The 25,238-nt window shown below is 40.8% G+C and overlaps 1 protein-coding gene and 1 pseudogene across 1 annotated transcript in view; one reads left to right on the forward strand and one right to left on the reverse strand.

Annotated features, from left to right (window-relative positions):
• The window catches only part of WWC2 (WW and C2 domain containing 2), a 244,760-nt gene that overhangs the window by 117,616 nt on the left and 101,906 nt on the right, over nucleotides 1-25,238 (reverse strand). Inside the window, exon 2 of the mRNA XM_062213362.1 lies at nucleotides 24,714-24,823. Coding sequence (XP_062069346.1) covers nucleotides 24,714-24,823 — 110 coding nt within the window. The remainder of the gene's footprint in view (nucleotides 1-24,713; nucleotides 24,824-25,238) is intronic.
• On the forward strand, nucleotides 924-21,036 carry LOC133775440 (small ribosomal subunit protein eS1-like; annotated as a pseudogene).

A 25,238-nucleotide genomic window follows, 5' to 3' on the forward strand; every position in this document is an offset into this window, starting at 1 on the left:
TCCTGCTGTCACCTCAGTGTGGACACTGCCAGTGCCCTATCCAAAAATCCTCAGATCCCCTTCACCAGGTCCATGTACCCAGCCCACGGACACGCCCACCCCTCACTGCTCATAGCGGCACATCCCTAAACGACATGGGGAGCTGGCTCTGGCACACTCAATGGGACCTCATGGGTGGCCAGTGACTGCCCTGCAAAGGAGACACAACCTCCAGGGTTACCACCTGCTAATCACGTGGTGTCCAGCACTTGACAGAATCAAACCCTGGTTTGACTTTTCTCCCCTTCCCTATTTTCCTTTCCTCATTTCCTTATTGGCGTATCCTTGGGATCTCCTTCATCAATCAGTTTCATTTAAATTCTCAGGCTTATGGCTTACTTCAGGGAGAACCCAACCCAAGGTAACCTTTAATAACGGGGGCAAAGTGAAACGGATACGGGTGGTGCTTCTCACATCCTCGTGTGATGCTCTCAGGACACTGCGGAGGAGGCAGGGAGGGTGAGGAAAGAGGAAGAGGAAGAATCACTCGTGAAAAACACAGAAAGGAAAACGTGCCATTAACAGAGGAATGTGAATCATTTTCTAAGATTCTCCTGGAGAACTGAGGAAATAAACTGCCTTCGTTTAAAAAAGAAATAGAAAAAGACACAGCCTAACTGCTCCAATAGAATCATTTTCGCGCTCCATTAAAAGCAGTGCTCCTGAATCTTAAACATTTGATTTCATATCCTACCTGAAAATACATCGACAGCTCACTCTGAGTTGCATTCTTAGGGTTACAGGGAGTGGAAGGGAAGAGGGCGGAGAGAGAAGGGCCATGGAACACACAGGAGAGCATTCTTGTGGAAGCCTGGTGCAGGAGGAGGAAGAAAAAGGTCTCCTCTAGATGGCAGGAGGGCCGAAAAACACCTGAACAGGAAGAGATGACTAGACTGCACACGGATACCACCAAGATTGGGTCCGACAAAGGAAGGTCAAAGAGTCAGGATGAGCATATGAGTCCCGAGGAGGTTTTAAGTGTAAGAGCGCTCGGAGGGCATGGAGGTGGGGAAGAACTGGGATGTAATTTAATGGTAGCTACAATCATAAACTCTGGTCTCAGTCTAACTCGTCTCAAATTCATACTCGTCCCTTAGAGATTCTGTGACTTTACCCAGGTTCCTAAACCTCTCCATGGCTCAATTTCCTCCTCAATGAACTGCAGCTAACATCAGGGACTGAAGATTAAATGAGATACTGCAACACCCCAAGCCCTTACTGCTGATGGCAAAGGAGAAGAAGTCACAGAGTTATACTCCTCCACCTAACCCTTGCTGCAGACAGCATCTGTGGCGAGAACTAAGGCTCGAAGGGCTCTGCACCTGTGCATGGGGTTTGAACTGGCGATGGCAATGGGAGACATCGGCCACTCCCCACAGGCAGTCTGTGCACACAGGAGCAGTACAGGGTGACATGGAGTAGTGTCAACACTGGAAGCTTAAAAAATTGTAAAACTATCTGCCTCAGCTTCCCCTCTCAGTGTGGTCTGCACAAGATGTCAGGGCACCAATCAAGACAACACTGCTGCTTGTCCCAGCCTTCTTAGTATGAAACACAATTTTGCAACTTCCCATTTGTTGGTGGATGGAACTAACCAGTTTTTTTAGTTTCTTCTATATTTTATGATACTCTGACATGTTGAAGAGTTAGCTAGTGGGGAGAAAGACTGTCTCTCTGGGGAAGGGGCAGGTGGAGCTAATTGTTAGGAACAGGAGTGATTTCCTGGATCTCGGTCCATATGCAAACCAACCAGTTCAAAGCTCATACCCTGGCCTCCTCTTTTATCTTGGTCTCACACCTAACCCAGTATTTCTCCCTCTTTCAATCACCTCAAGGGCCAAGTCCCGAGTCAAAGAGAAACTAACCCTGTAACCCAGAGCCCACCAAAATCACTCAACCTAGCCAATCCCAAACTTGATCAAACTTGCCTCTACTCCCCACCTTGTTTGTTCTTTCAGAAGAAAACCACAATGAAGCCACTTGGCCTTGCTTTCTCCTTTTTCAACTGCTGCCTCCTGACTATCCCCTGCAGCCGTCAAGGGTGTGGGAGGCCCCTTTCTCTGGAGAACTGAAAGTAACACAACCTTCAATGCCGACAGACTCTCTGTCATCACTCACTCATCTGTATAAAGTAAACCCCAGGTACAATAGAAGTAAGATGGGTCCTATGAATATAAAAACTTTTGCCTGATAGATCAGAACACTAACAATCATTTGCTGATTTACTGGAATGTCCAGTGGCATGTGCAATCTTCAAAATGCTTTGCACATGAACTTCAATCTTTATGTTGCCCAACACAGTATTTCTGGATGGCACCAAGAGATTTAGCAAGTCCAAACCCACAGAAGGCACGGTGCTTGGGAAGCACGGGTCCAGACTGTTCTGGGAATGTTTAGCCTGGCCTCTTGGAAACTAAAGTGGTCCAGGCTGTGCAGGCTGGGTGCTCTTGGAGCCAGGAAAGGCTCTGGGTTAACAAAGCAGACTGGGTTAGTTAGGCACGCTGTGACCACTCCCTCACGCCTATATCACCTCACACTTACTGGTTAGTAAAAGTTGAGTTTTCTCTAAAGTAGTGATTTGGACACTAACTTTAAATATGTAACTACTTAAATATGCCAAAGATGCATATCTCATAGAATCATGAGAAAAAGCCTGCTGCAGCCAGTGTCCAGAGAGGAGCTGTAGAAGGTGACAGTCTCACACGGACATAGACACCAGCCAAGAAGCTTTGAGGACATTATCCATCCACCATGGGGCAGCCCAGCGGTCTGGCGAATACGGAGAAGGGACGGACACCAGCCAAAAACAGCAAAGTTCTCAATTTCCAGTATTCGTTATAACTCAGATCTCTGGTTAGCCTACCATTTCATACTTAGAGCTATGTTCAGTATGTATACATGTGGAAGCAATCTGACTCAGAGGACAGAATGCATCCTCTTAAAAACAGAAAGTTATGGTCTTAAAAAGTTTTCATAGTTTTTTCAATACATTTTTGGATGCTCTGGTATCCATGCCCACTGAGTGGTCTACTGGCTCAGTACCTGGTCATACAATGTCGAGTAAGTGATGGGATAGCTCTTCTGAGATAACGTTACAAAAGACTTCTTGCTGCTCTGTACTGGCTCATACTTCTCCCTCCTTCTCCTGGCTCTTCTTGGCTTTTCAGCTCTAATGAAGCCACCTGCCGTGTTGTAAATTGGCCTGTGGCCAGCAGCCAACAAGGTACTGAGTCCTGCCAACACCCACCTGAGTGATCCTGGAGCAGATCCTGACCACAGCCTGTCACAGACCTTCAGCCAGGACACCCAGCTAGGCCTGGCCTGATTTATGGCCTCCAGAAACCATGAGACAGTACTGTTTTAAACCCCTGAATTTTGGGATAATTTGTTATTATGACACATATAATATACACTGGCCAAATACAGAGATAATATAAACTGTAATTAACTATGTGAAATATTTTTAAGCTGTAATCATTATAATAATGTATGTGTTTCCTGTTCTCTCTCAGTACTGTCAGAGGTTTTGGCTAATCATATTTCTCTCCATGTTTGGGAATTAGTATGCTTTCAATAAAATATTTTTCAACAGCAAAAATGCCACAGAACACTGACAGCCATGTTGACTAACACCTGAATGAATAAAGTAGAATAACAATGAAGATAATAATAAAAACGACCAGTATTTTGTGCGATAATAACAAGTTATCAGCAATTGTTTTGGGTAGATCAGTAGAGGCACTCTAGTAGACTGATTTAAATACTGCCACTAGAGATTCAGCAAGAGACATTTACTTATCTGAAATACTGCACAATTCAAATATGAACTACAGAAGGTTCCCAAAGATGCCTTTGAAGAAGCCTTCATACAGTGGGATTGTGCTTCACTTCCATTTGTTATATTTGCTGAACAGATCTGTGAAGAATATTTATTAAATGTAAATACTCAAGGAAAGTGCATTATATAAATGTGGTACTTTTTTTTTTTTTTATTAAGACCCAGTGGCTTTGGGAGATCACTGTACCATACTGCAATGTAATTTGCACCCTGTCTGCTATATTAAAGAAGTAATACATTACATACGGTTACAACATCACGAACCTCAAGGGAATTCAAGTTCCATCAGTTTACAGATATGGAACTTTATAGACAGGAACATGCTATGAGCTAAAAGTTTATTATGAAAGATAGCATTAGACTCATCAAAGAAATATTATTTGTCTTTCTTTTTTGCTGTACTCAGAAAGAAAAAACTTAATGAATATGAGTAACTTTCTTTATCTTTTTATAAAGTGTGTGCTATATCAGAATACTTTTTAAAAGTTCATGGAAAACACAATTAAAGGATAAGTTTATTTTGGTACAAAAAAATGAAATCCTTGTCTACAAGGAATCTTTCAAAAGTTCATGGAAATATATATTATGAAAAACACAATACATGGATTTCAAAATTTTCTGCAGCAAAATAAATTTATCTCTTAATTCTATTTTCCATGAACTTTTAAAACCACTTGATACTTTATTTTTTCATGTTAACTTGATATTATTACAAAGAGAACAGATTCAACGTAGTTCATATATACCATTCTAAGAATATAATGATATCTCCTCACTCCCTCCCTTCCTTCCTTTGCCTTCCAGTTTTTGAGATAACATATTTTTCATTTATATCACAGTCTAGAGCTTAATGCTTCACTAAATAGAGTTCAACAAGTAAAAAGTAAAAAAGACCCTAGCCCAGCAGGAATATAGGCAAGGGCTGTAAACAATAATCAAATGGAAAGATGACCATTTCACTCATGTACAGTAAATTTTAAAATGATCACAGATCATTAAAGCTGTAGTAGCACAACATTCTTAACCACTGGTTTGACAAAGGTATACAACACAGTCTGACAAACCATGTTTGCAGCAATACTGATACACAGAGGTATTTCTTTCCTTTTTTTTTTCATTCTTTTAAAAATTTTAGCTCCCAGGTATCAGAGAGAACATGTGGTATTTGTCTTCCTGTGTTTGACTTATTTCACTTATGATGTCTTCCAGTTGCATCCAGTTTTTTGCAAATGGTAGAATTCCATTCTTTTTTATAGCTGAATAATATTCTACTGTGTATTTATGTCACATTATCCATTCATCTGATGATGGACACCTTGGCTGATTCCATATTTTGGCTACTGTGAACAGTGCTGCTATAAACATGGTGGTGCAAGTATCTCTGACACAATGAGTTCATGTCTTTTGGGTATATCCAATCCCAGCAGTGGGAATGCTGGATCATATGGCAAGTTTCTAGATTAGCAATCTCAATATTGTTTTCCACAGTGGCTGTGCTAACTTTCATTCCCATCAACAGTATATACGAGTTCCCCTTTCTCACCAGGACTTGTTACTCTGTCTTTTAGGTAACAGCCATTCCGACAGGGGTGAGGGTATCTCCAGCCTCTGGAGATCTTGGGCTTTACTTGTGGTTATACTTCCTCTAGGAAGTTTCCCCTTCCAACCTCAAACAAATCCTACTCCATCCTGTATGTTTCCAAACCGGCTTAATCCAGACACTCTTTGGGAACGAGCTTAATGCACTTCTTGGAGTAGCCATGGCCTACACTCTATAACAGACACTGCTCTTGTTCTCCTCAGCACCACAGTGGTTCTTTCCATATTCTATGGTAGCTTCTCATTTCTTCCCTGACTGTTCCAGGGGGACAGGTGAATAAATACAAAACTCATCTTGAAAGCAAGAGTGTGCCACGGAAATATTCTAAGCAAGGCTCGTGAGAATCTTAGCTATATTTGAAGAACATTAGACAGAAGTGTGAAGTTCTGTTATCCAAAGAGTTGATGTGCTGGTGAAGAAATTTTTTGATACAAGTTACAGATTAAGTGAAAAAAGCAGTTTGTAAAATAGTATGCATAGGCCGGCGCCGTGGCTCACTAGGCTAATCCTCCGCCTGTGGCGCCGGCACACCGGGTTCTAGTCCCGGTTGGGGCACCGATCCTGTCCCAGTTGCCCCTCTTCCAGGCCAGCTCTCTGCTGTGGCCAGGGAGTGCAGTGGAGGATGGCCCAAGTCCTTGGGCCCTGCACCCCATGGGAGACCAGGATAAGCACCTGTCTCCTGCCATCGGATCAGCGTGGTGCGCCGGCTGCAACGCGCCTACCACAGCGGCCATTGGAGGGTGAACCAACGGCAAAAGGAAGACCTTTCTCTCTGTCTCTCTCTCTCTCTAACTGTCCACTCTGCTTGTCCAAAAAAAAAAAAAAATAGTATGCATAATGTAATTTCACTTTTACAAAATACATTAAAAACTATGTGTGTGTATGTGTATTAGTATGAAAAAGTTGAGAAACATCACAAGGAAAGATTCAGAATAATTAGTTAACTCTGGATTGTGTGAATATAGATAATTTTTCTTCCTCTCATTTACCTATATTTTCTGCTTTTCTCCTATAAACTAGCATTTTTACAAAATAAATTTCAGGGGCTGGCGCTGTAGCATGGCAGGTTAAGTCATCACCTTCCTGGCTGTGATGCTGGCATCCCATATGGGTGCCAGTCAAGTGCCAGCTGCTCCCTTTCTGATTCAGCTCCCTGCTAATGTGCCTGAGGAAGCAATGGAAGATGGCCCAAGTCCCTGGGGCCCTGCACCCACATAGGAGATCCTGCTGAAGCTCATGGTTCCTATTTTCAGTCTGGCCTAGCCCCAGCCATTGCAACCATTTGGGGAGTGAACCAGTGGATGGAAGATCTCTCCCCTCTCTCTCTGTAATTCTGCCTTCCAAATAAATAAATAAATCTTTAAAGAAAAGTAAATTTCAAAACAAAATAGAAAGAAACAGAAGGGACAAAGCAATGAGGGCCTTCATGAACAGGTGGCAAAGAAATTAAGGGAAACAATATGAGCTACATTGTCAAGGAAAAAATTCAGCAAATCATGCCAACATGATTCTAAATTTCTTCTATTTAGTAGCCATAAGGACTATAATGTTTTCAAACTAATAAACTCAAAGAGGGAGAATTAGGATACATGTTTTATCTATATGTTTTGAAATTTTGAAGGCAGAACTAGATGGGAGTGTCACACAGTGGGAGAGTTTGACAAAGGATTATGACAATCCAAAGCAGTCCCCAGTCACTGCAAAGGAAACTAGCGAGCAGATAAAGGAAAGCCTGCTGAGGGGCAAGAGTGACAAGATTTAGAGATGCTCTAGATGAATAAGAGTCTGTTGAGAACAGAAAGAATGAACAGTCCAAAGTAAGGAAAACACCAGGTTCAAGAAAAAGGCATAGTTATTGATATAGGCAGGCAAATAGGATAAAATTGATTATATTTGTAAGCTGGAAGACCACACCCTCTGTGTAATCTCACCTGGACGCCTACCTGCCAATCAGACTCTGTAAATAAAAGGCCTGGAACATGGTGGGCCCCTTCCCTGTTGCCCAGTGCCTTCAGATACTCAGCCTCTGGCCAGCTCTCTGCCTTTGCTCTCCTGCTCATGATCATACACTTGCTCCACATAGCTCTTGCTCTGCCCTCCGCCTGGTATGCACCCAACTTAGCTTCTAGACTTCCTTCTCCCCTAAATAAAGCCCTCACTTTCCCGTGCATTTCTTTCACTGAATAAACCATTCATAACTTACCATGTTCTATTTTGAGCTGGTATTCAGAATTCTTATCTGAACAGATGGCAAGAATCCACAGGATTAATATTCAAAATTATTAATAAGGCTAGATGATACCAATTATTAATGTCAAATCTATAGGTGGAAGAGAAAGATGCCTCATGACAAGTCCCTGAGTTTGACAAATATATGGAATATGTAAATTATCACATTTTCATAAGTTAGCCTCATGACCACCATATTGCTTGGATATTTTAAGCATCTAGAAATTTTCTTTATATCTATATCTATATATATCTTTTTATTTATAGTTTAAAAGCTCATTTGCCCAGGAAAATACAAAAGATGGCATGAGACAAAGATGACATAGAAGGATCCCAAATTTCCTTCTTCCTATAGAGTGAACAAATCCATAAGAACATTACACAATACTTGAGGAATTTTCATTAATGTATGTTGTTTCAAAGCTAATACAGAGGAATCTGGGTTCAGAGAAATATGGAATGAACACACACCATCCACTCTCCTGCAATAACTGTAACTAAAAACCAAGGACAGACTACATACAACAATGATAGGAAGACTCTAAAAAGTACATAAGAGAATGGGGACTGGGGAAGGAAACCAAAATTCACAGAACAATCATAATAGGGTAATGATTTCCCTGTTTTTACTGCTGTTGTTTTGCATCTCTTTGTATCTGTCTGGCACTTCCCCTATCTCCTGGGGAAACAGGGGAAGCAGACTTAGATAGGAAAAGCTCCAAGATAAAACCCATTCTTTCTTTCAGATGGTGGGGAGGGAGGAGACACCTTAAGACAAAGTTTTTGCCATTTCAGATAAGCCCCAGGAACACACCTGCAAAGTCAGGCAGGCAGAGTGCTAGCCACCCAACGGGGCAGCATCAATACGTTCAGGCTTGTTTTCTCCCTGACTTGCTCTGAGTTACATGCAGGCACCACAAATATGATCAAGGGGCAAGGCTAAGGCCTCCGCTTACTAGGCAGCATATCAAAAAGGGAGGGTCCATGGGGAAAGGTAAGAGGACAGAGCTGAGAAAAGGCTCCTTTAAATCTGCGTGTGGATTCACCCCCTGAGCCCTGAGCAAAAAGGAACTGAACTGAATAAACATCACAAAGGATTTGAGATCAACAGTGTGGTCAAGTACAAGACTGACCTCTGGGTGCAAATGTTGCCCAGACCAAAATAGTCCACCAAGGTTTGGGACTGGGTGAACCTTAGAATAAATAAGAGGCCACAGAAGACTGGGCCAGACCTTGCCACCTAAACCTAACTGGATCAACTGCCTACTAAAATAAACAAAGAAAATACTCTCCAAAGCTTTTAAGAGTACCCAGAGTCTTTTAATATTCAAATTATCAAGAGTTAGAAATGAAAATACAAAAGTTAAAAAAATAAAAATTGTAAAATCAAAAACTACAATAACAGAAAAAAGAAAAATACCCTAAAACAGTTCAGTAAGAGAACTAAGGCAACAGAGGAACTACTTCACAAACAAAACTCAATATTCCTACAAAGATAACAGAATCCAGAGACTCTGTATCACATAACCAATGATGTCTGAGTGATAATAAAAAAGTAGTGGATATGCAAAGAAACATGACTGTTACCCAAGGTCAAGAGAAAAACGTATCCTTAGAAAAAGAGACCCAAGCAACACACAACTTGGAATTGGCAGTCAAGTCTTCAAAATTAAAAGGACATATATGTGGGGCCGGCACCATGGCACAGTGAGTGAAGCCAGCGCCTGCAGTGCTGGCATCCCCTATGGGTGCTGGTACCAGTCCTGACTGCTCTACTTTCCATCCAGCTCTCTGCTATGGCCTGGGAAAGCAGTGGAAGATGGTCTAAGTGCTTGGGCCCCTGCATCCACGTAGGAGACCTGGAAGAAGCTCCTGGCTTCTGGCTTCTGGCTTCTGGCTCCTGGCTTTGGATTGGCCCAGCTCCAGCTGCCGGGGGCCGTTTGGAGAGTGAACCAGTAGATGAAAGATCTTTCCCTCTCTCTCTCTCTCTGCCTCTCTGCAACTCTGCCTTTCAAATAAATAAATAAATCTTTTTTAAAAAGGATATATATGTGAAAACATTTTTAGGAAATCACAGTTATAATAGTTGAAGAATAGGGAAATATTTGGAAACTTCAAAGTAAAAAAATTAATGTAAATCACAGAGCAGAAAAATAATCTATCTAAAATTCAAAGTATTTAGATGAAAACAGACCCAACAATTGCAAAATTAATATTATGTTGATAAATGTTATTATACCCCAAACAGTCACCAAGATTAATCATATTCTGGGCCCACACACAGGAAAAAAAATGACAGTATCATTAAAGAAATAACAGATCAATATGCCTCACACATATATTCAAAATTTCAACTAAGTATTAGCAAACTGTATCTGAAAGTATATAAAAAAGATAATACAAGTAAAAAGCAATCATACAGTTAACCTCCAGATCATGGGTTCTGTATTCACAAATTCAACAAACTGGATTGAAAAATTATAGTTCACCTTTGAGGGCTGCATCTGTAATGAACATGTATTAACTTTTTGACTGTCATTATTCCCTAAACAATAAAGCATGACAAATATTTACATAGAAATGTATTAGTAATCTACTCTAAGCAGTCTAGAGATGATTTTTTTTTTTGTAAATTTATTTATTTAAAAGGCATAGTTACACAGAAACATGGGAGGGGACACAGAAAGAGAGAGAAGTCTTTTAATCTGCTGGTTCACTCTCCAAATAGCTGGAATAGCCAAAGTGGGCCAGAACAAAGCCAGGATCCAGGAACTCCATCTGGGTCTCCAAGGTAGGTGGCATGTGCCCAGGCACTTGGGCTATCTTCTGCTGCTTTCCCAGGAACATTAGCAGGGAATTGGATTGGTAGTGGGCTGGGCATGACTCAAATTCCAACAGGTATACATATGGAACGCTAGCGCTGCAGGCGGCAGCCTAAACCTACTGTGCTATAACACCAGGACCTAGAGATGATTTAAGTATACAGGTGATAGGCATAAGTTCTATGAAAATACCATGCAATTATATAAGGGACTTGAGCATCAATGGATTTTGTTATCTGACTGGGGGAACCTCGTGGATAGATAGGGTCAACTGTATACTGTACTAAGTAGGGTTTATCAGTGAAATTCAAGGTTGGCTTAACATGCACAAATCAATGACCATATGGTCTTCTCAATAAATATTGAAAATCATTTTATAAAATTCAATACCCATTCACAACAAAAACAAAACAAATGAAACTCTCAGGGACTATGACTGGAAAGATATTTCCTCAACTTGATGAAAGACATTGATCAAACTAAACAAAACAAATAATGGCTAACACCATATTCAATGGTGAAGGGCTGAATGTTTTCCCCAAAGATCAAGAGAAAGGTAGAAAGTTTATTCTCACTATTATGTTCACTACCATGTGGAAGGTCCTAAACACTGTATATTTACAAAGTGGGGAGGAGGTATGGAGAGAGGAACAAAAATTACAGGCCGGGAAGGAAAAAGCAAACTATTCTGTTTCTGAAGAAGAAAAGGTTTCTTACACACACATACCACACACACACACACAATCTCAAAGAATCTATAAAAATAGCAAAAAGGTAAACTTGGCAAAGTTGCCAACAGATAAGATCAAAACTATACTTTTACACACTAAACAAAAAGAATTGGAAAGTGTATTTTAAAAAGTGTATTTTCAATGGTATCGTGAAAAACAAAATATTAGGAATAATCGTACTGAAAAATATACGGACCATATGCACTGAAAATACAGACAAGTGCTGAGTGAATTAGGGACAATCTTTAAATTTAGAAACAGAGAGACATCTCATGGTCATGTCTTAGAAGATTCAGTATTAGTCAATTCTTCCAAATTAATGAAAAGCTTAAGGGCAAACTCAGTTATAGATCCACCATTTTTTTAGCAGAAACTGATAAGCTGACTCTAAAATTTGTATAGAAATGCAAAGTGACTTTAAATTTATTTACTTAAATTAATATTTGAAAGGCAGAGAGACAAAGAGAGACAGAGATAGAGACAGGTCTTTCAACTACTGGTTCACTTCCTAAGTGCCCACAATAGCTGCGGTTAGGCAAGGTCAAAACCAAGAGCCTGGGGGCTGGTGCTATGGCATAGTGAGTATAGCCTGCAGTGCCAGTATCCCATGTGGCTGCCAGTTTGAGTCCTGGCTGCTCTACTTCCAATCCAGTGAACCAGCAGATGGAAAACCCCTCTCTTGCTCTCTCTCTCTCTCTCTGTTTCTCCTTCTCTCTGTGTGTGGCTCTGACTTTCAAATAAATAAACACCCTGATTGGTGACAACTAACAGAGCACCTAAAAGGAAACCTGTAGAAGTGAAATAGACACTATGAGAAACAATGACTTGATCAGCCCTTGTCCTGACTGTCGAGGCACAACTTACTATTTTATTCTGTTAGTATTTCTTTTTGTTTTACTTAATATCATTGGTTGAACTCTTTCATTAACACGCAATTATGCTTAGGTGTTTAAATTTAACTGAAAAGTGATCCCTGTTAAATATAAGAGTGAGAATAAGAGAGGGAGGAGATAATATACAGTTCAGCACATGCTCATTCAGACTTACCTCTAATGGTAGAGCTAGAAATGTGACAGAGGATTCCAATTCAATCCCATCAAGGTGGCGTGTACCAATGCCATCTCACTAGTCAAAGTGATCAGTTTAAGTTCATAGTTGATCATAATGATAGGATTAAGTATCAAAGGGATCACATAAACAAGACTGGTGTGGTAGGGAGCTCTGTTCAGTGCTACAAGTTGCACTCATTTTATTTATTTATTTATTTTCTTTTTTCTTTAACTATCTGCCCCTGGACTAGAGCATTAAGTTCCTTCCCTTTTCTGCCATCTTGGAATCTGGCAGTTTCTTATAAAAGTTAAACATATGCATATCTATCCTTAACCACAGTACTAGATTTTTTACATAATCAGAAATGAAAATAAATGTCTACAAGAGGTAGTGTAACATCAACTAGATGGCAGGACTGGAAGTCACAGACCTTGTGCCCCCATGTAGACACTGACTTAATAATAATACAAGGTCTGAAAAACCTGTATGAGAACTCCAGAAGCCAGTTAAGAGGTCTCAGCACCCCCCAGGTAAGTGTACTGCCAAGAACAGTGGGTAGAACAATAAACCATCTCATTTTATCTGCAATCACCCTTACCCAAAAACAGCATGGCCCCGCCTGATCATGAGAAAATTCCCATCTGTGGCTTCTCCCTTGGGAGAGAAAAAGGAAGAGTAGGAACTATGCCCCAAATTGCAGCTTTTCAGGCAGCATCCTGAGAAACTGGTTTCTATCTCCCTTCACTCAAAACACTGGCAGGGAATCAGGGGTCTCTGAGAATAAAGCAGACCTCAGCAGTGTTTGCTACAGCACCAGAGAGCCTGTAGCATTCCAGACACCAGAGGAAACAACCCAGAAACTAGCAGGACTCTAATTGGAAACTACAGGGGAAATCCTGGAGAAGATGCATCCTCAAAATAGATGTGGGAGGCATTCAAAATCTCCACCCAGATTGATTTTTGCAGGTCTTCTCATGTATAAAATCAGCCGTAAACACTGGGAGAAGTCAGTTTTTCAGATACATAAATTCCAATAAAAAATCACAAGACGTACAAAGAAATACGAAAACATAGTGCAATCAACAAAATGAGTTTCCAGAAATTGAAACTAAGGAAATAGAGACCTATGCATTATCTGACAAAGAAGTCAAAATAATTGACTTAACAAGCTACAAGAGGATACACACAACTTAGGGGACTTATAAACATAGTAGAAGCCATACACAAGGCTTTAATATGATCATGGAAAACACAGATTAAAAAAAAGCTATGCATGAATTTCAATTTCTTTTGCACTAAAATCAATTCATACTAATTTGCTATATCTGAACAGGGTCAATTTGAGGCCAAAGATAAGACATCACCTTCAAAGAACCCCTTCAAAGCAACATGAATTCTGCTAAAATTGAAGCCAAACCAAACATAACTTTTTGGTGAAGTTTGAGTGGGAAAATGTGGTGAAATCACTGATAGTTTGCAAGAAGGTTATGGGGGACACTGTTTCAAAGAAATAAGCAACTTACAAATAGGTAATTTGTTATTAAAAGGAATAAGACAGGGAGCAGTTCTGTGGCACAATGGGTTAAGCCGCTCTCTGTGATGCCAAATCCCATGAGTGGCAGTTTGAGTCCCAGCATAAGATGATGTTGAAGATCAAGCCCACAATGGCAGACAAAAAAATTTAATCTTTTATGTGTTCTAATTGAAGAAGAGCAACAATTAACGACAGAAACAGTAGCCAATACCACAGACATCTCAACTGGTTCAATTTAAACAATTCTGACTGAAATGTTAAAATAAAGCACTTTTTGCCTGATGGCTACCCAAACTGTTACACACAAATCAGCTACAGACAAGAGCAGAGCCCTTAATGACAATCTTAAACAAGTGAGATGAGAGCCTGAAGCATTTTTTTCCCAAGAATTGTAACAAGGGATCAAACATGGCTTTTCCAGTACGGTCCTGAAGAAAAACCACAACCAAAGCAATGGCTACCAAGAGATGGAAGTGGTCCATTTCACAAAGCAAAAGCATGATGCCAACAGCAAGGGTCATGCAGCAGTTTTCTGGAATGTGAAAAGCATTTTGCTTGTTGACTTTCTGGAGAGCCAAAGAATGGTCAATCTGCTCCTTCTGAGTGTTCTGAGAAAGTCAGCCAAAGTTGTGGCCGAAAAAAACTCCCTGGAAAGTTTCACTATGGAGTCCTCCACAGCAACCTTATTCTTGCTCAATTCTCTCATTAAACAAGGGCAATTCCGCAAGCATTTCTACAGGAAATCATGAGCACCAGTCTTAGAATCCTGATTTGGCTCCTCCTTCTGCCTTCTTTGTGTCTCCAAACGTCACAGAAATCTTTAACGGGCACCCATTTTTCCTCAGTTAATAATGTAAAAGAAACTGCACTGGTATTGTTAAATTCCCAGGACCCTCAGGTCTTTAGGGGTAGACTAAATGGCTGGTGTCATCACTTACCAAAGTGTCTTGAACTTGATGGAACACAGGTTGAGAAGTGAAGCTTATATTTCTAATTTTGACTTTTTAATTCCATTTTCCATGAACATTTTGATGCCCTCACACAAGAAAAGCCCACTGTGAACACGCTACCCAGTGATGAAAGACTGAAAGTTTTTTCTCTAAGATCAGCAACAAAGCAAGGAGGCTCACTCTCTCCACTTCTATTTAACATACTGTTGGGCCAGATCAGTTGGGCAAGAAAAATATATAAAAGGTATCCAAACTGGAAAGGAAGCAGTACAATTATATTTGTTTGCATATGATATTATCTTATGCATAGAAAATCATAAATACTCCACAAAAATCTGTTAGAATTAAGCATATTTAGGGGCTGATGTTAAGGCACAGTGGTTTAAGCGACCACTAGCAATGCCTGTATCCCATACCATATGAGCACGAGTTCAAGTTGAGGCTACTCTATTTCTGATTCTGCTCCCTGCTAATGTGCCTGAGAAAACAGCAGAAGATGGCTCAAGTGCATGGGCCACTGCCACCCACGAGGGAGACCTAGATGGAGTTCTGGGTCCTGGTTTTGGCCTGTCCCAGCCTGGTTGTTACAGTAATTTGGGGAATGAACTAGTAGGTGGAAGATCTCTTTCTGTCTCTTCCCCGCCCCCCTTTCCCCCTCGTAACTCTGCCTTTCAAATAAGTAAAAAAAATAAGTTTTTTTCTGAAAAAGAATTAAGCATATTTAGCAAATATGTAGGGTTCAAAATCAGCACACTAAAATCAGCTGTGTTTCTACACACTAACAGTTAATAATCTGAAATGGAAATTAAGAAATTATGTCATTTATATAGTAACAAAAAAGAATGAAATACTTGGTTAAAAAAAAAAAAACAAGGAGTCAAAAGACTTATAACCTTAAAAAAACCACAAAACATTGCTGAAAGAAATTAAAGACACAAATACATAAGAAGACATTACATGTCTATGGATTAGAAGACTTGATATTGTTAGATGTCCATACTACTCAAAATGATCTACAGATTGAATATAATACCTATTGTAATGCTAATGGCACTTTTTGCAGAAATAGAAAAAAATTCTAAAATTCATGTGGAATCTTAAAGGACCCAGAACAGCCAGCGAAAACAATCAAGAAAGAAAAGCCAAACTGAAAGACTCATACTTCCTGATTTCAAAACAGAAAACAAAGCTACAGTAATCAAAACAGTATGTTATTTATGTAAAAAACGCACATAGAGAACAAGGAATAAAATGAAATCTCATAAAGAAACACACACATATATGGCCAAATAATTTTCAAGAAAGGTAATAAGCCTACACAATTGAGAAAGGACAATCTCTTCAACAAATGGCAATGGTAAAACTAAACCCACATACAAAAAAATGAAGTCTGACCCTTACCTTACACCATATACAAAAATGAACTCAAAATGGATTTTGAAACCTCAATATATTGCCTGAAGCTATAAAACTTCTAGAGGAAAAAAAAAAACAAAACAGAAAAAGCTTCGTGACATTGGATTTGGCAGTGATTTCTTGGAAAGGACACCAACAACACTGGCAACAAAAGCAGAAATAGACAACTAGGGCTACAAAAATAAAAACTATTAAGCAATCAACAGGAATGAAAACAGCAGTCTACAGATTGGGAGAAAATATTTGTTAACTACACAACTGATAATATCCAGAATATATAAAGAATTCCTACCACTCAATAATAAAAGATAACCTAATTTTTAAAATCAGGAAAGGAGTTGACTTTATTTCTCCCAAAGAAAATATACAAATGGCCAACAAGCATATATGAAGAAGTTCAACATAACTAAATATCAGGCAAATGCAAATCACAACTGCACTGAGAAATGCCCTCACTACCTTTGAGATACTCACTCTCAAAACACCAGAAAATAGTCCATGTGGTTCTCTGAGCACTACCCTGGAATCCAGCTGGCAAGAACACGTGCCTTACAAAAAGTGGTAAAAAGGGAGCCAAGAAGGAAGTGGTTGATCCCTTTTTAAAGACTGGTATGATGTGAAAGCACTTGCTATGTTTAATGTAAGAAATACTGAAAAAACATTAGTCACAAGGACTTGAGGAACCAAAATTCTATCTGATGGCCTTGAGGGCCATGTGTTTGAACTGAGTCTTTTTGATGATGAGTCTTCTTCATCTGCAGAATGATGAACCTGAATTTAGACAATCCAAGCTAATAACTGAGTATGTTCCATGCAAAAACTGCCTGACTAGCTTCCATGGCATATCTTACCCATGACAAAATGCATTCTGTGGTCAAAAAATGGCAGGCCGTGATTGAAGCTCTTTTTTTTTTTTTTTTAATATTTTGTGTCAGTTTTTTTTTTAACTTTTATTTAATAAATATAAATTTTGAGAGTACAACTTTTGGATTATAGTGGTCTTCCCCCCATAATCACCCTCCCACCCGCAAACCATCCCATCTCCTACTCCCTCTCCCATCCCTTTCTTCATCAAGATTCATTTTTAATTATCTTTATATACAGAAGATCAACTTAGTATATACTAAGTAAAGATTTCAACAGTGTGCCCACACAGACACACAAAGAGTACTGTTTGAACACTAGTTTTACCGTTAATTCAGAGTACAACACATTAAGGACATTTTGATGTCAAGATGAACTACTGTCATTTGCGTTGTCTGTTCTGTGTTGATTTTTACTAAAATATGCAACAACCAGATATGGAAGACTCCTGATGCTCAGCACCAACAGGTCTGCCAAATCTGGAAGATGATGGAAATCAGGATGCAATAGGTGTAAACAAATTACTTAAAAGAAGTGCTCAATACATTTATTCCAGACAGTATTAAAGAAGACACAAAACAGGCTTGCCCATCTATTTATCCTCTCCATGATGTCTCTGTTAGAAAAGTAAAAATGTTAAAGAAGCCCAAGTTTGAATCAGGAAAGCTGATGGAGCTTCAGGTGAAGGTGGTAGTTCTGCAAAAGCCACTGGGGATGAGACAGGTGCTGAAGCTGAACAAGCTGACGGATATGAACCAGCAGTCCAAGAACCCATTCAAAATTCAGCTTTTAATTCTGACAAACAGGAAGGGAGGAAGGGAGGGAGAGGGGAGGGAGGGAGCAGGGGGGAAGGAGAGAGGAGGGAGGAGGGGGGAGGGGGGAGAGAGGGAGGGAGGAAGGGAGGGGGGAAAAGAAAAGAAAGAGGGAAGGAGGGGAGGGGAGGGGAGAGGAGAGAAACAGTGTTTGCAAGGATGTGGAGTAAATGGTATCCTCATGCACTGTTGGCAGGGATGCAAAATGGTACAACTAATGTGGAAAACAGTAGGAAACTCGTCAACTAAAAACAGAACTGGAACAGATGTCTGGCCTACTGGTTAAGATGTCCACATTAGTCCCTGAGTTCCACTCCAGGGCCTAGCTCCTGACTCCAGCTTCCTGCTAATGCAGTCTCTGGGAGGCAGCAGTGGTTCAAGTAATTGGTTTTCTGCCACCCACATAGGAGACCTGAATTGTGTCCAGGCTCCAGATTTTGGCTCCAATCCAGTCACAGCCAGTACAGGCATTTGGGGGAGAGAACCAGCAGATGGGTAGTTTCTCTCACTCTCTGCTTCTCAAATTAAAAACAAGAAAAAAAAAGTTACAATCCAGCCATCTTATTTCTAGATATTTATCCAAAAGAACTGAAAACAGGATCTCAAAGAGGTATTTGGCCACTGCACTATTCACAATAGCCAAGAAGTGACAGCAAACTATAAAAGAAAATGCAGTATACACTACAATAGTACAGCACTGAGCCTTAAAGGAAATATAGAAATTGTGTCCTATGCTACAAAGTGGATGAATTCTTGAGGACATTATGCTAAAAATGAAGAACATTATACAAACATTTATTTCAAAAAATTGATGAAGTATCTAAGCCAACTCTAAGAATCAAAAAGTAGAATGATGGTGGCCAGGCATGATGCATAGGGAAAAGGGAGCTTTTGTCCTATGGCTGTGGAGTTTCAGTTTTCCAAGCTGAATAAGCTCTGGTATGGGTAAGCATATGAGTAGCTAACACCAATGTACTATTCCCTTAAATATGGTTAAGAGTAAATTTTAAACTTTTTAACCACAATTTTTTAAAAAAAGGCTTGTTCAAGAATGCTCATAACAACCTTTTTTACAAGTCATCAATGGGAAACAACTAGAATTGAAGGAAAGGTTTTTTTTTTGTTGTTGTTGTTGTTGTTAAAGATTTATTTCATTTATTTGAGAGTCAGAACCACAAAGAAGAGGCACAGAGAGAGAGAGGTCCTCCATCTGCTGGCTCAATCTCCAATTGGCCACAATGGCCAGAGCTGTGGATCCAAAGCCAGGAGCAAAGAGACAGGAGCCTTCTCCAGGTCTTCCCACATGGGAGCAGGGGCCCAAAGACTTGGGCTATCCTCCACTGCCTTCTCAGGCCACAGCAGAGAGCTGGATTGGAAGTGGAACAGCCAGGACTGGCCACATGGGATGCTGGCACGGCAGGCGGCGGCTCCACCAGCTACGCCACAGCGCCAACCTCGCAGAAAAGATTTTTAAAAAAGTATTTTGCTCACATAGTGGGATAATACTTAGCAATAAAGTAGAATATAATTTCAATATATGCACCCACAAAGACAAATATCAATATGGCCATTATTACATTGTTGTGAAGTGCTAAGTTTGCTGCTTCTCTTAAAATTGGATTGGTAATTTTTTTTTAAAAGACTGTTTTTTATTTATGTGAAATACAGAATTACAGAGAGAAAGGTCTTCCATCTGCTGGTTCACTCCCTAAATGGCTACAATGGCCGGAGCTGAGCCGATCTGAAGTCAGGAGCCAGGAGCTTCTTCTGGGCCTTCCATGTGGGTGCAGGGGCACAAGGACTTGAGCCATCTTCAACCGCTATCCCAGGCCATAGCAGAGAGCTGGATCGGAAGATGAGCAGCAGGACTAGAACTGGTGCCCATAGGGGATGCCAGCGCTTCAGGATGGGGATTTAACCCGCTATGCCACAGCGCCAGCCCCATAGATTGGTAGTTTTCTTAATTTTTTATTTTCAGGTACTTTTTATGTGTTCTGGATATGAGGTCTTTGTCAAATATACTTACTACAAATATTCTCTCATACTGTTTATGTATCAGTAGTGTATTATTTAAAAACATATTGAGTGAAAGCATCTAATCCACAAATTGAATACGGTACTTTTATACAAAATTCCAAAACAGGCAAAACTACGCTATGGTCCAGAAACCTAAATAATGCTTGCAGTGGTGGCATGGGGTTGACTGCAAAGAGGCAAAAATGGAACTTCCCAGAATGATGGAAATATTTTGCATCTTAGTTAGGGAGGCCAATACAAAGGATTATTCTTCTAGTAAAATTCACTGAGATACTTAAAATCTGTGCATTGTTTGTGTACATAAATGAAACCTTATTTAGTAAAAGAAGGAAAGAAAACTACAGTCAACTTTGACCCTACCAATAGGTGAATTACTGGTTGTTATAGTAATAATATCAAAACCCTAAAAAGAGTGCCTCATAATTATATTCCAGTTAGTTACAAACATCTCACATTAACATCTATACCCCATACCACACACACTCTAGCATAAAAAGAGAATTCTAGCAAAAAAACACTTAATGCCAAAACAGTCAAGGTCAAACATTTTACTTCTAAATATTTAATACTGTTTCACAAAAAAAGTACTAAACAGTGCAACATTCCTCACTTCATTTTTGATCAACAGAGAAAATAATGCTGAAACTGTACAATATCAAAACACAACATATGTGTGGACCAGCTGTTAGGAGAAGATAATACCATTTGCTCCCTAACTACTTCACAGCAATGTCTTGAAGATTAATGAGATAATGGACCAAAATCCTTTTTAGTGGGTAAACTACTTGCTGTGGGTAATTTGGGTACTTTAGGGCACAGTAAATCCATCAGGCCAGCAGTATGCAATTACTACACTAAAGCTAACGGGCAGACTTAAAAATTTATATTCTGATAATCAAGTTTTTAAATATTCAGAATGGTGTTTTCTGAAGCATAATTTATACTTGAAACACACTTTAATTTCTTTATTAAAAAAACCAGAAGGCTTCTAATTTGTGAGTCAATGGTAAAGTCCCTCTTTCCTTTAACATTTATGAGCTTATCATTATACTAGGCACCCAAGGATAAAGAAAGAAAAGATGCAGGCACTGTCCTCAAGAAGCACGGAATTTAGAGAGGAAAACACACAAATAAATAGTTAAAATGTGATACGATGCTTTCTAAAAATCCTTACATAGCTGGCACTACAGAAATACCTGGAGCAGGCACATAACCCAGCACAGGGGTGGGGACCTGTATGACAAAGAAGTGAACCTCAGGGATAGGCCCCTGAGAAGCTGAACCACTCCAGTTGGCAGTTGGTCCAAATATGGGATCGAGGGACTGGACCAACAGATGCAGAGAAAGGTAGAAAGCCAAGGAGGCACAGGGCACTGCGCAACAGTCCAGCAGCACCAGGGCAGTGCAGGAGATGCAAATGGAGAGGCCGGGGGCAGACTGGAAAGAACCTTACGTACAGTAAGGAGTCAAACACGTGCATCTGGGAGTCTGGAAGACTCGAGACAGACACTGAAACAGTCACCCAGGGAGGTGCCCAGGGCACACACGGCAGAAGACTGTTACAGAAATCCTGACGGTCAGGACAAGGAGAAAAGACAGGCAAGAGAGACTCGGGTAGGAGCAGCAGCCAAGTACGTGGGGAAAAAACACTCCAGCCTGAAATCGACAGCAGTCAAGTGCAGGCAGAGTGGCCGGCGGCGGCACATCGGGGAACAAGATACAGTGCTGTGTGGAGATGGTCATCTGTGGGTTCCCGGGTGCCCCTGGCAGGAGCAGCAGCTGCGAGATGATGGCGAACAACGGAGGAAGTGAAGCCCACGCAGACCCTGGCTTCCTCGTCTGACTGTGAAGGGAAGAGAGGACTGCAGCAGGCAAGGTGGAAGAATGGTGGGGGAAGGGGAGTTCACTGCTGTTGGCTCAGTGTTTCTTTTTTTCTTAAAGATTTATTTTATTTATTCAAAGGCAGACTTACATAGACAGAGAAAGAGATAAAGAGACAGAGAAATCTTCAATCCCCTGGTTCACTCCCCAAATGGTTGCATTGGCCAGGGCTGTGCTAGACCAAAGCCAGAGGCCAGAAGCTTCTTCCATGTTTCCCATGTGGGTGCAGGGGCCCAAGTACTTTGGTCATCTTCTACTGCTTTCCGGGGCACATTAGCAGGGAGCTGGTATGGAAGTGGAGTGATCAGGACTCAAACCGATGCCCACGTGGGATGCTAGAAGTGCAGGCAGCAGCTTTACCTGCTATGCCACAACACCGGCCCCCAAATTTTCTTTTGTAGTTTTCATTTAATTTCATTTTGAGAGTTTTTATTACTTATATATTAAGACTAGAAATGCTGGGAAAGATTTTTAAAAACCAGGAATTCATTGGTAAAGATACCAAACAGCAGACAAGGAAGGGATAAAAAAGTTATTAAGAAGTAATGAGGCCTGGGACACCTCTTCCACTGAGAAAGAAGAGAAGGCACAAGGGTGTTGAGACAGCAGAGAGTGTATAGGCAGCGGGAAGGGAGCAAAGGAAATGCATGTTCTCATGTTGGTTCCATGAGAGCTTATTTCTAAAGAACCAGGACAGCTAAGGCGGCTTCTGGTTTCCCAAATATTGCTTTAAAGAAAGACAGTATACTTTCATCCACCTAGAATAAGCATAAAAGTGAGATCCAAATACTCATACATTTCAAACATCCCACTGAATGGTTTATCTGCAATAACATAAGGATGGGTCACAACTCTTTAAAAGCAATTTAATTTTATTAAAATTAGACTCCTCTACTCTACAGATTACAACAATCACTGAGAAGCAGTGAAACTAGTATATAACAACACAGCATGAAGAAAGGTCTATAGAAAACACAAAATTAAACAGAATTATGAATTCTAGAGATTTTCAAGGAGAGAAAATATCTCTACAAAAAAGTCACGTTTCTTCCAATCACATAACAGAGGCTAAGGTCACAGTTGTAAGAACTGTTATTTTTATTTATACTGAACCAATGTATGCATGAAAGCTGGTTCCCAAATTGTGCACAACACAGACTACCAACTGTGTGTATTCACTGAAAAATTGACTTCAAACCCCAATGTGCTTGCTATTTTCAAACCCTCCATCTCATCTACCTGTAAGAAATCACTGCTTTTAGTATATTCTGTGTTGGCCTCTCAAAAAACCATATGACATACCTACACAAGGGTAGCCCCAAGCCACTACTAATGAATGAATACCAAATAAAACACTTTTGCCATAGTGATATTATCCCTAAAGAAATTTAAGAGTGCTAAGCAAAGATTTTTGAATGTTTATTTATTTATTTGAAATACAAAGCAACAGAGATGGTGGGGGGGGGGTGTGTGGTATGGAGTAAGAAAGAGAAATTGGTCTCCCACCCTCTGATTCATTCCCCAAATGGATGCAACAGCCAGGACTGGCCCAAAAACTCTATCAGAGTCTCCTACATGGATGGCAGGTGTCCAAGTACTTGGACCATCATCCACTGCCTTCCCAGGTGTGTTAGCAGGAAGCTGGATCAAAAGCAGAGCAGCCAGGACTAGAAGTGACACTCCGATATGGGATGCCAGTGTCACAGAGAGCTGACGAACTCATTGTGCCAGCTCCTAAAATTTTTTTTTAAAGATTTTTTATTTATTTATTTATTTGACAGGTAGAGTTACAGACAGTGAGAGGGAGAGACAGAGAGAAAAGTCTTCCTCCTGTTAGTTGACCCCCCAAACGGCCACTATGGCCGGAGCTACGCCAATCCGAAGCCAGGAGCCAGGTGCTTCTTCCTGGTCTCTGACATGGGTGCAGGTGCCCAAGCACTTGGGCCATCCTCCACGGCCTTCCTGGGCCACAGCAGAGAGCTGGACTGGAAGAGGAGCAACCGGGACTAGAACCCGGTGCCCATATGGGATGCCGGCACCGCAAGGTGGAGGATTTACCAAGTGAGCCACAGCGCCGGCCCTCCTAAAACTTTTAATATAAGAATGGTTCTAAAAAATAAGGTAACTGGGGGACAAATGCATAATGTATTCTCTAAAATCTATTAAAATTTTTAAATAAAATAAGCAATATAAATAGCAGTGATATTGGCTACCACTGAGTAAATGTTTAAGGGAGTGGACAGAGAGCTAAATATTCATGTTAACACACACACAAGCACAGGATTTGTCTAGCATGTGTGTCAAGTTGTTCACAGCTATGGCAATCCTCTGTCTGAGCTCTATCATGTAAGGGATTTGACAGATTAAAAAGCTGTTCAAATGAGAGGTTTTTCTCCAAACCACAGAGAACTCAGGAAACAGAAGGAAGAAAAGGGTCCAGGTCTTTTCCACACTCTGCTGTCTTCCAGGGCTGCTGATGGGTTCCCATCCCTCCTGCACCCCACCAAACCCACAGAGAGCCATGTTCTCAGGCCGTCCAGGGGCAATTCCAGCTCCCTCCACAGGAAGGACAAGGAGAGGAGGAACCCTGTCCGAAGGGCTGCCCAGCAGCTCCTGATCTCCACAGGCCACCGACCCACTCTGTAGATGACAACTCATCCCCACTAGGCACACAAGAGGACGGACAGGTGGGCAGGTGGACAGGTAGACCACTCCTTCCTCTCTGCCTTCGAAAGAGCAATTCAATTCAACACATAGGCCTCAGATAGCTAAATGGGGTTTTCTGTCACCAAGAAAGTGGGGTTTGAAAATAAGGAAGTCCACTTTGTGAAACGCTCAGCCTTTTGTATGTCTGTAGTTTTGAGGATTACTTCTCTGTTCTGTTAGCTTTCACCAAGGGGGAAAACTTACTGTTGATGTGATCGATGTAGTAGACACCAATCTGAGGGTCAAGCCCCGCTTCCCATCCCCACGGCAGCTCATCCCCAACACAATCAGCAAATGACAAGGGCTTCGTTAACCTACAACAAACCAGAAGAAACACACCGTCAAACCACACAGGTCAAACATCAGCACCCTAACCACAAGTTAGTATCCGGGTTTTATTTCCTCTATTTCTTGATGGTTTCCAGGGTTTACACCACTGCATTTGAAATCTTAAAACAAGGACAGGATAGATGTGAATATTCATAAAAGTAGAATAAGTCATAACACACTTTTGCAAATTCACAGCCTAAGACTGGAAGACAGACCTCTACATAAGATAATCATCTTCATCAGGGGAAACTTTTAGCTGACAGCGAGGCCTGCGCCTGCGCTCTGGCTCCAGCTCTGTGGCAACCCGGCTCTCCCATGGAAAAGGAAAATCCAGAAAACTCATCCCGCAATTCCAAGGCTGGCATCCCGGAAACACACCAGCACCTCTAAGATGGAACA

This window comes from Lepus europaeus, chromosome 16, assembly GCF_033115175.1.
Source record: "Lepus europaeus isolate LE1 chromosome 16, mLepTim1.pri, whole genome shotgun sequence".
Taxonomy (NCBI): Eukaryota; Metazoa; Chordata; class Mammalia; order Lagomorpha; family Leporidae; genus Lepus; species Lepus europaeus.